Below are 12,251 nucleotides of genomic sequence, written 5' to 3'. Positions count from 1 at the left end.
CAGTCAACTGAGCTAAGCTACATAATAGTGCTCATAAGTAAAAGAGGACGTGAAAGGCTGGGAATTCTACAGCAAGTAACTACACTTTTTGTCATTTCTAAAAATGATTTGGATGTGAAGATAGGAGGTATGATTATTAAGTTTGTGGATGACATCAAATTTGGAGGTGAAGTGGACAGCAAAGAAGGTTACCTCAGAGTTCAATGGGATCTTGATCAGATGGGTCAATGGCCAAGGAGTGACAGATGGAATTTAATTTAGATAAATGTGACATGCTGCATTTTGGAAAGGCAAATCAGGACAGGGCTTATACACTTAATGATAAGATCCTGGGGAATGTTGCTGAACAAAGAGATCTTGGATTGCAGGTTATAGTTCCTTGAAAGTGGAGTCACAGATAGACATGATAATGAAGAAGGAATTTGGTATGCTTGCCTTTATTGGTCAGAGCATTAAGTATAGGAATTAGGAGGTCATGTTGTGGCTGGACAAGACATTGGTTAGGCCTTATTTTGAATAATGCATTAAATTCTGGTCTCCCTTCTATAGCAAGGTTGTTGTGTGACTTCAAAGGGTTCAGAAAAGGTTTACAAGGATGTTGCCAGGGTTGGAGAGTTTGAGCTCCAGGGAGAAGCTGAATAGGCTGGGGCTATTTTCCCTGGAGCTGACAGGTGACCTTTACAAAATCATGAGTGGCATGAATAGAGTGAATAGCCAAGGTCTTTTCCCCAGGTTGGGGGAGTCCAGAGCTAGTGGGCATAGGTTTAAGGTGAGAGGGAAATATTTAAATGGGACCTAAAGGGCAGCTTTTTCACACAGCGGGTGGTATATGTATGGAATGAGCTCCCAGAGGAAGTGGTAGATGCTGGTATAATTACAACATTTAAAGGGCATCTGGCTGTGTATATAAATAGGAAAAGGTTTGGAGAGATAAGGGCCAAATGCTGGCAAATAGGACTTGATTAATTTAGGATATCCGATCAGCATAGATGAATTGGACTGAAGAGTCTGTTTCCGTGCTGCACATCTCTATGACTCTCTTACTCCTGACTCCCAATGCCTGTCCACCATCCCCGAGGCTCAAGTCAGAAGTGTGATGAAATATTCTCCATTTGCCTGGATGAATGCAGCTGTAACAACACTCAAGAAGCTGAACGTTATTTAGGACAAAGCAGCCCACTTCATTGGCACTCATCCAACACGAGTGAATCCTTAGAAGAGTATAAGGGCAGTAGGAGTACACTTAAGAGGGAACTCAGGAGGGCAAAAAGGGGACATGAGATAGCTTTGGCAAATAGAGTGAAGGAGAATGCAAAGGGTTTTTACAAATACATTAAGGACAAAAGGGTAACTAGGGAGAGAATAGGGCCCCTCAAAGATCAGCAAGGCGGCCTTTGTGTGGAGCCACAGAAAATGGGGAACATACTAAACGAGTATTTTGCATCAGTATTTACTGTGGAAAAGGATATGGAAGATATAGAGTGTAGGGAAATAGATGGTGACACCTTGCAAAATGTCCATATTACAGAGGAGGAAGTGCTGGATGTCTTGAAATGCATAAAGGTGGATAGATCCCCAGGACCTGATCAGGTGTACCCTAGACCTCTGTAGGAAGCTAGAGAAGTGATTGCTTGGCCTCTTGCTGAGATATTTGTATCATTGATAGTCACAGGTGAGGTGCCGGAAGACTGGAGGTTGGCTAATGTAGTGCCACTGTTTAAGAAGGTAAGGACAAGCCAGGGAACTATAGACCAGTGAGCCTAACGTCGGTGGAGGGCAAGTTGTTGGAGGGAATCCTGAGGGACAGGATGTACATGTATTTGGAAAGGCAAGGACTGATTGGGGATAAGTCAACATGGCTTTGTGCATGGGAAATCATGTCTCACAAACTTGATTGAGTTTTTTGAGGAAGTAACAAAGAGGATTGATGAGGGCAGAGCAGCAGATGTGATCTATATGGACTTCAGTAAGGCGTTCGACAAGGTTCCCCATGGGAGATTGGTAAGCAAGGTTAGATCTCATGGAATGCAGGGACACTAGCCATTTGGATGCAGAACTGGCTGAAAGATAGAAGACAGAGGGTGGTGGTGGAGGGTTGTTTATCAGACTGGAGGTCTGTGACCAGTGGAGTGCCACAAGGATCGGTGCTGAGTCCTCTACTTTTTGTCATTTATATAAATGATTTGGATGTGAGCATAAGAGGTGCAGTTAGTAAGTTTGCAGATGACACCAAAATTGGAGGTGTAGTGGACAGCGAAGAATGTTACCTCAGATTACAACAGGATCTTGATCAGATGGGCCAATGGGCTGAGAAGTGGCAGATGCAGTTTAATTCAGATAAGTGCGAGGTGCTGCATTTTGGGAATGCAAATCTTAGCAGGACTTATGCACCTAATGGTAAGGTCCTAGGGAGTGTTGCTGAACAAAGAGCCCTTGGAGTACAGGTTCACAGCTCCTTGAAAGTGGAGTCACAGATAGATAGGATAGTGAAGAAAGCATTTGGTATGCTTTCCTTTATTGGTCAGGCATTAGGAGGTAATGTTGTGGCTGTACAGGACATTGGTTCGGCCACTGTTGGAATATTGTGTGCAGTTCTGGTCTCCTTCCTATCAGAAAGATGTTGTGAAACTTGAAAGGGTTCGGAAAAGATTTACAAGGATGTTGCCAGGTTTGGAAGATTTTGAGTTTTAGGGAGAAGCTGAACAGGCTGGGGCTGTTTTCCCTGGAACGTCGGAGGTTGAGGGGTGACCTTATAGAGGTATACAAAATCATGAGGGGCATGAATAGGATAAACAGGCAAAGTATTTTCCCTGGGGTGGGGGAGTCCAGAACTAGAGGGCATAGGTTTAGGGTGAGAGGGGAAAGATATAAAAGAGACCTACGGGGCAACTTTTTCATGCAGAGTGTGGTATGTGTATGGAATCAGCTGCCAGAGGAAGTGGTGGAGGCTGGTGCAATTGCAACATTTAAGAGGCATTTGGATGAGTATATGAATAGGAAGGGTTTGGAGGGATATGGGCCGGGTGCTGGCAGATGGGCCGGGTGCTGGCAGATTGGTTGATATATCTAGTCGGCATGGACGGGTTGGACCAAAGGATCTGTTTCCATGATGTACATCTCTATGACTCTATGAATACCTTCAACAGTTACTTATTTCACCACTGGTTCACATCGGCAGCAGTGTGCAGCATCTGCACTATACACTGCAGTAACTCATCAAGGCTCTTCCAATAATATCTTCCAAACCAGTGACCTCTACATCTTAGAAAGACAAGGACGGCAGATTCATGGGAATGCCATTGCCTGCAAGACTCCCTGACTTGGAACAATATTACCATGCCTTCACTATCACTCAGTCAAAATCCTGGAACTCTTTTCTTCACTGTGGATGTATTCACATACCACATACTACACTAGTTCAAGAAAGCAGATCACCAACACATGTCCAGGGCAATTGGGGTTGGGGAATAAATGCCGAACTAGCCAGCAATACCTATATCCCATGAAAATAAATAAAACTTTTAGAATTTTAATCAGATTTGCCAGGTTTGGAAGATTTTTATTAGCTCAGCTCTATGCATTAATTTGTAAGACAATTTTCTTTATGTGGCATATTTCAACTGTTGAGGATATCTTAAAGTGCTTCTTGGGAAATAAATAACTTTCAAAGTTATTTCAATTGTTGGTTTGGACATATCAAGTTTGTATACAGCAAGGTCCCACAAACAAAATAAAGAACCAATTAATCTGTTTGATGGTATTGAGTGACTAATGACTGTGATTTCACTGCTGTTGTCAGTGCTCTAAATCTGTTTTGTTCACCAGAGAAAAGTGTTTGGAGCCTCATTTTAACGCCGAATTTTAGCACTTCTAATAATTCTTTATTCCCTGACTGCTACATTATATCAATCTGATGTGCCCATATCCTGGAATGAGAATGCCACCTTCTAAATCAGAGGTGAGATTTCCACCACTGAGCTGCAGATCTGCTATAGATGCTTATGTGAGTTAAATTACATCCGTTTATCTTTTTATATGGATTGAGCATCTTCAGTTTATTAGAATTCATTCATACTGAATCAAATTGACACTTCTGCAATACAGATCTTATGATCTGAACTAAATATGTGGGTCTTATGCAAAATATATACATGATCACTTCAAGGCAAACTGAGCATATAAAGTAAGCTTAATTTTGACATGAGTCATTCAAGTGTTTTATTTTACACCAAGTGAAAATGAATGGTAATAATAATTATTAGTATTTTCAAATTAGTTCAAATCAGTGCAAATTATCTTATTGGTTGACAATCATAGAACATGTTGTGCTTCCCAACAACAGAGGGGTATCAAGCTTGAATTAAACAAGATGCATTCTAACTATCCTCAACTGTTTTAACCTTTTCTTTTGCGTGAAGATCCACACTACCTAAAATGACCAAAGATATCTATTGCAGCCATCATGATTCAAACATTTTTGAAGTTCTTGATGTATTTTGTTTCCTTTCTGACAGTTAATAAAGAATTTTCCAACACCATGGTTGTGAGGTTTTTTCCTTGGTAAACTGATGAATTGCTTATTGAGTAATCGTTGTGTAAAACAACTTAGATTTTTGCATAATAACCACCATGCATCTAGGTGCCTTTGTTTTATACTAACATTCTATTACCTAATTAACAGTAATAATACTCATTTATGTTTATGTTTTTACCTTGAGTATAAATTGACTGCACAGTGAAGAATGGTGGAATACTAAAGCTATTTTGTCAGGATTAAGGTCTTTATAACCGAAGATGAGGAAGTTCCCTGGGGGGTTGTGAACTATTCCTCATTTGTGAAACAAACAGCTTGTCTCACTTTTTTGACATATGTTCTAAGACAAAAGACTGCAAAACACAAACGTCATTTTAAACACAATCACGTCTAAGTAGATGATTGAAGGCTATCAGCTATTACTTTATGAACCATGTTTGGTAGAATATTCATGAAACTATCAGAGATCACTGACATCAGTACTTCCACTAATCCTCTGATTCCATTATTTCATGAGACATCGTTCTTTGTTAGCAGCTAACTTTTAGAGCTAGACTATTTTGCAGATTTTGGATTAATTTGATGTATCCTTAAATTACACAGATTAAGAATCTGTAGGTAATTCAATTCTTTGTCAATCGGTTTAACCTCATATTGCTTGTCAGAAGGTTGGGGCCGAATTTGAAATCAACACAGAAGAACGGTTTACCATTTCGAACTTTAGTGCTAAAGTTACAAAACACTTTCGTGATCGTTCAAGTGTTTCATGGTTAAAAATCACACAACACCAGGTTATAGTCCAACAGGTTTAATTGGAAGCACACTAGCTTTCGGAGTGACGCTCCTTCATCAGGTGATTGTGGAGGGCTCAATCGTAACACAGAATTTATAGCAAAAATTTGCAGTGTGATGTAACTGAAATTATACATTGAAGAATTGATTGTCTGTTAAGCCTTTCATCTGTTAGAATACAGTGATAGTTTCACTTCTTTCATGTGTAAATCACAAAACCCTTTTTTTAAAGTTGCATTCTCGGGTTAGCTGTTAACGATGGTGATAGCTAGACAATATGTTGAAGGTGTTAGCCCCCTGTGTTCTCTGTCTATGACCTGATGTTTAGATTGATTCCAATCTAAAAAGTGAGATAACAGAGTTTTACATAAATTCATGCAGATTTTGAGCTCAGAGTTCTACATGAATGTATGTGGTTTTTGAGCAAAGTGCAATGTAACTCTGAAAGTACCAAAAAAATTCACCACACAAAATATATGTGTGCATGTGGGTCTTTGTCTGTCTGTGTGTCTGTCTGGGGTGGGGGTTGTGAGTGTGAGAAAGTGTGTGTGTGTGTGTGTAGTGAGTGCAGAGTGTCTTAAGTCTGTGAGGGGGTGCATGTGTGGGAGTCTGTGTGTCTATAAGGGTGTGTGTGGGTGTCTGTGTGCGCGTCTGTGTGTATCTGTGTCTGTGTGTATGTGAGAGTGTGTGTGTGTGTAGGAATATCTGTGTGTGTGTGTGTAGTGCAATGGTGATCACCTGTAATGTGACATGAACCCAAGGTTCAGGCCCTCCCTATGGGTACTGAACTTAGCTATCAGCCTCTGCTCGGCCACTTTCCTCTGCTGCCTGTCCCGAAGTCCACCTTGGAGGATGGTCACCCGAAGGTCCGAGGGTGAATGTCCTGGACCACTGAAGTGTTCCCCAACTGGGAGGGAACTCTCCTGTCTGTTGATTGTTGTGCGGTGCCCATTCATCCATTGTCGTAGCCTTTGCTCGGTTTCCCCAATCCAGACACACGGAGCAGCCATGGGGACCAAATTTGCACCCCAATATGCCAACATTTTTATGCACAGGTTCAAACAAGATTTCTTCTCTATGCAGGATCTCCAACCGACATTGTACACCAGGTACATTGATGACATTTTCTTCCTCTGGATCCATGGCGAGGAGTCACTGATAAAACTACACAGTGACATCAACAAGTTTCATCCCACCGTCAAACTCACCATGGACTACTCTCGACTGTCTGTCTCATTCTTGGACACGTGCATCTCCATCAAGGACGGACACCTCAGCACCACACTCTACCGCAAACCCACAGACAACCTCACAATGCTCCACTTCTCCAGCTTCCACCCAAAAACATATTAAAACAGCCATTCCCTATGGACAAGCCCTACACATACACCGGATCTGCTCAGATGAGGAGGAACGTGACGTACACCTGGAAGTACTCAAGGATGCCCTCACAAGAACGGGGTACGATGTTCAACTCATCGACCGCCAGTTCCAACGTGCCACAGCAAGGAACCGTAATGACCTCCTCAGGAGACAGACACGGGCTGCAACTGACAGGGTACGCTTCGTTGTTCAGTCCTTACCAGGGGCTGAAAAATTACGCCATGTTCTTCGTGACCAGCAACACATTATCAATGAGGATGAGCACCTTACCAAGACCTTCCCCAAACCTCCACTACTTGCCTTTAAACAACTGCCAAACCTCAAACAGATCATTGTTCGTAGCAAACTGCCCGGCTCTCAGGACAACTCCATACAACCCTGTCACGGTGGACGCTGCAAAACGTGTCAGATTGTGGACATAGATACCACTATTACGCATGGGAACACCTCCCACCGTGTACATGGCAGATACTCATGTGACTCAGCCAACATTGTCTATCTTATACGTTGCAGGCAGGGATGCCCAGAGGCATGGGGAAACCCAGCAAAGGCTACGACAACAGATGAATGGGCACCGCACAACAATCAACAGACAGTAGGGTTCCCTCCCAGTTGGGGAACACTTCAGTGGTCCAGGACATTCAGCCTCGGACCTTCGGGTGACCATCCTCCAAGGTGGACTTCGGGACAGGCAGCAGAGGAAAGTGGCCGAGCAGAGGCTGATAGCTAAGTTCGATACCCATAGGGAGGGCCTCAACCGGGACCTTGGGTTCATGTCACATTACAGGTGATCACCATTGCACTACACACACACACAGATATTCCTACACACACTCTCTCACATACACACGGACACAGATACACACAGACGCGCACATAGACACCCACACACACCCTTATAGACACACAGACTCCCACACATGCACCCCCTCACAGACTTAAGACACTCTGCACTCACTACACACACACACACTTTCTCACACTCACAACCCCCACCCCAGACAGACACACAGACAGACAAAGACCCACATGCACACATATATTTTGTGTGGTGAATTTTTTTGGTACTTTCAGAGTTACATTGCACTTTGCTCAAAAACCACATACATTCATGTAGAATTTTGAGCTCAAAAACTGCATGAATTTATGTAAAACTCTGTTATCTCACTTTTTAGATTGGAATCAATCTAAACATCAGGTCATAGACAGAGAACACAGGGGGCTAACACCTTCAACATATTGTCTAGCTATCACCATTGTTAACAGCTAACCTAGAATGCAACTTAAAAAAAAGGGTTTTGTGATTTACACATGAAAGAAGTGAAACTATCACTGTATTCTAACAGATGAAAGGCTTAACAGACAACCAATTCTTCAATGTATAATTTCAGTTACATCACATTGCAAATTTTTGCTATAAATTCTGTTACGATTGAGCCCTCCACAATCACCTGATGAAGGAGCGTCGCTCCGAAAGCTAGTGTGCTTCCAATTAAATCTGTTGGACTATAACCTGGTGTTGTGTGATTTTTAACTTTGTACACCCCAGTCCAACACCGGCATCTCCGAATCAAGTGTTTCATGTTTGGCTAGGGCCGTCTGTCGTAATAACTCCTTGCTAACATAATACGTTTAAGAAATAGAACATTTTGAATTCTATTGTGCAGAACCACGTAATTTTGTTCTGACTTCCCACGTGATTTGGACGGCTTCGCCTACGGTATATCGCATCTGTATCTTCGAATATTATAGAAAAGTACCCTCTATGCATCTGACCTAATACGCCAACTTCAATGTAGATTGGATCCAATGCACAGTGATCATTGGTTTAATTTAGCCTGACTCGTGAAAAGATGTAAAAATACCAAATGTCACATCTTCAGGATACAGTGAAATAATAATATATATCTCAACCCTATAATGTGATTGTGAAGAGTTCGTGTTTTCATTTCTACAGTAGATATTGATATTTTTATTCACTCGTGGTTAGTGTTAAATTAATTTACAAGTGTTGTTTGCATGTGACTTTAATTTCAAATACTAGTACTGGTTTCAAAACTTTCCATTGAAGCACACATATTTCGCATATTCTTATTCAGTGTTCAAAAAGTCGCTGGCTGATGATTTCTTTCGAATTGTGTATTCACAGATCGCCTGATAATATATGCTAAAGGAAACCACAGTACATGGAACCCGTCTCTCCCGATGCAACGTGAATAGTTAATCGAATTGTCAAAACCAACAAACCGTTTTTCTTTCCTACATTGGATGGATTTAACCTATTAATATTGGTACACGATGTCCAGTACAAACCGTGAAATTTTGCGATAGACTGTTTTATAAAGGTCACGTAAAAATCAATGCAGTCTTCCACGCTAAGCTGTTTTCTTTACTCCCTGAAGTTCACAGTAGGGTCTGCATAAGTAATGGCTTGTTGAAGTAAATACCAACGTTCAACTGTGTTGCAGTTACATCCATTTACCCCCATCCACAATTATATGTTTCAAATGAATACGTTAATAAACTAAAAATTAGGCACTGAAGACAATAATTCAAAAATGTACTCCGCCGTTAAGAGAATAATTTCTACCACACATGTTAAGAATCCGAATGGGTTCGCAACAATTTTCCTAAACTTTTTTGCAGAGTCATTACGGCAGAGTAAACATTAAAGTCCGTTAACGCAATTATGGCATCTGGACTGTTCATTTTTCAGATACTGGAAAGGGATCGTTTTATTCGCAAGTATTGATATCTATATCCAGTACATTAAAATCACGAGAAACCGTATAGTTTTGTGCATAGCTGTTGATCCACCAGAGAGCCACCCAGAATCAACAGCGCCAACTGTTTGTACAGAGTAGAATTTACACTCTGCCTACTCACTTTTGACAGAAAATGCTTTATTTTTCTTCCAATTGTGTAGTGCAACCGGTGGCGTCTGCTGCAACAGCAAGAAGGTAAAGGATGTTTGAAAGATTTGAATAGTCAAACGCTTTCGTTTTCTAATGCGTTTGTCATGGTAAAATACAGCCCCTGTCTTTCACCCTCTCATAAATCAATATCGTCGGACAGAAAGTTTTATGGTGAGTTTAACACTAATTTAAATATTTAATAGGCAATTCCTGGTGTTGTATTTTAGTAAGCATTTGAACGTTGTTATACAAAGAGTATGTTTCATTAGATACCTTATTAAAATATCTTGCCGATTTTTTTTTCTCTTTCCTACCGAGAACTTCAAAGTTTTGATCGTACAGAAACATTGAGTCGTGCATATTTCGACCTTTCAGCATTGAACTCCATACATTTTAACTGGAAGTTTTTATCATACCTGTTATATATGAACAAGCTCGACAGTGTACAAGAGCGATTATGTTAAAGGATGTAAATATACTAGTATTATGGAAATAACGGAGACTTTGGAATGTATTAACTAAAGAAATTAATCATTTGGGTGACACCGAGTCGATTGGGGATGGGGATCTGGGTTGACGACACTTGCTGTTGTGCAGGGTCCTTAACCTGCTCACAACCTGTCGAAATTCAGCGAGAGGGTTAATCCCAACAGTGCTGGCTCTCAACCACTTCCACAAATCCTCCATACAGGCTAAATATCTCTATTACCAAACCTTCAGCCCAACAGTGACCTTTAAACGCTAACATTTATCAATTTCTACAAACGCTGAGTGGAAAATTAAATTGAGTAGGCATTAATTGTCTATTGACGAGTTGAACAAGGTTTTCAAGGTGTCGAACCACCAAGGACAGGGCTATAAAGTGTGAAGCAATAAGTAATAACATCCTGTTTGAATGTTTCAAACCTTCTGTTCATTTGCAATAGTGTCATTATTCAATTACATGAACACAAAAAGTAGTCACCTGCTCAGCAACTTTTCAGTGACTCCTATCTGAAAAAAGATGTCCATGAGAATGTGTTATTCCTTCACAGTACACAATACAATTTCTTACTCTTTAAAACAAACTTCGTAATACCACTAAAAATAATTTAACCTTTTAACATACATAAGGCATATAACTGTATAAAGCTGAAGTATTAAAACGTGACCATTTTCCTTCCTTCTGGCCAAATTGAGGACGTGTATGTAAAATATCATGTAATAGTGATCAACATAGAGATATCTATCATCTGTGCCGGAAAGAAAAGGAATGTCCGTACACCTAAATCTAGTTCTGTCAATGCTGATTTTACAGTCAGCCTCAATATTCAAAATTAACGCTTTGGATAAGAACTACATGACAAAACATGTTAAGCATACAACTCATAAATGTTTGTTTGCTTTTCATCAAACCAAAGATGCACAAGTTTCACATGTATTAATCTAACCTTACTTTGGCGGGAGCACGTCTATTCTGCTTACCTATTTCGTCCTTACGGTGACAAATGCATTCATAGCTACTCCCAACTGCATTAATCTTGCAAAAACATACCTGTGCAAATAATAGGAAAAACAGATCGGTTGGATAGCAAAGTAATTAATCCCTAAAAGGGCTGAGGGCTGGTTTGATAGTTGTCTTTTGAGGATGAGACGAACTGGGTGAAAAATGACGCATGCTTTTGCACTTCGGGAGTTGGCAACTGGCGAAGTCCCTACTTCATAGAGATGAACAAAGGAGATCTACTGGGCTAGATAAATTGCAATGGATTTCTACGTTCCCGGACACATTGACTTCATCATGAAAACACGAGTATCCTATATTTTCTCCGGAATACGGTGTGCAAGGAAAATATAAAGCTTTATTTGGCTACCTCGGGTCTTGGCTGATCGACTGAAATATTCAAAAAATAATTCTGTCACGAGCAAGATTTACACTTCGGTGTTGCTGACATAATTTTCCAAGTTAAACTAAATTTAAAGCACTAACTGGAAGTTCTATCTTACATATTTGATAAATATGAACATGAATTTTGACGCTGGAAGACATCAGTTTTAATTTTAAAAATTACCGTTTAAAAATCCATATTGGAAATATTCCTATCAACTCGTTTGTGGCGTATCATTGCTTCCTTGTTGACTGAATCCTTGTTGTGCATAGTGACTTTTAACCTCATTTTGCAAGATGTGTCTGAAAAGTTAAAAGATACAAAGATACTATTCTATAGCTTTAACAAAAACCAGCTAAACACTAAACAAGATCTTCAACTTGACCTTGAAAAAGGGGTTTTGTGCCTCTCGCTAATCTATCAAATCCACCATCCATGACAATGATGCATTTAAAAGTATTGTCAGATGAATGGTTTGATAAATACGCTGCTGAAAACATTAGGGTCATTTTAATGATATGTTCAAAAACTAACTCTGTTCAGCAAAAAGTTTTGTGACACCGTGTAAGAAAATGAATCGCCAAATCAGCACTGTAATATTTCTGGGGACCAAAAGAAAAGCTGGGAACAATACTTATCATATTAAACGCGATATTTAGATGCTTTAGTTTGGAACAAAAGTCATAGCAAGACGTCTTTATGGCTAATTCAGTCAAAGGCACATCCCTGGTTTTCCCGCAGAAAGGTCACTGTCGTTGT

The 12,251-nt window shown here is 40.4% G+C and overlaps 2 protein-coding genes across 23 annotated transcripts in view; one reads left to right on the top strand and one right to left on the bottom strand.

The window, feature by feature from the left end:
• Positions 1–10,034, top strand: part of LOC122550035 (uncharacterized) — a 342,505-nt gene extending 332,471 nt beyond the window's left edge. For 4 of the 12 annotated variants that reach the window (XM_087987409.1, XM_043690456.2, XM_087987410.1 and 1 more), the window contains exon 16: positions 8,859–10,029. In XM_087987409.1, the coding sequence (XP_087843535.1) occupies positions 8,859–8,880 (22 nt within the window). In that variant the 3' untranslated portion in view covers positions 8,881–10,029. Of the gene's footprint in view, positions 1–8,858 lie in introns of all 12 variants that reach the window. The other 8 variants (XM_043690454.2, XM_087987403.1, XM_087987402.1 and 5 more) reach the window with 3 other exon arrangements.
• Positions 1–12,251, bottom strand: part of ptf1a (pancreas associated transcription factor 1a) — a 187,563-nt gene that overhangs the window by 167,679 nt on the left and 7,633 nt on the right. The gene's annotated exons all lie outside the window — the stretch shown is intronic.

This window comes from Chiloscyllium plagiosum, unplaced genomic scaffold (assembly GCF_037043375.1).
Source record: "Chiloscyllium plagiosum isolate Xiang-an unplaced genomic scaffold, Cpla_swu_hap1 HiC_scaffold_5, whole genome shotgun sequence".
In the NCBI taxonomy this organism is placed as follows: domain Eukaryota; kingdom Metazoa; phylum Chordata; class Chondrichthyes; order Orectolobiformes; family Hemiscylliidae; genus Chiloscyllium; species Chiloscyllium plagiosum.
This window is presented reverse-complemented; position numbering and strand designations above follow the sequence as displayed.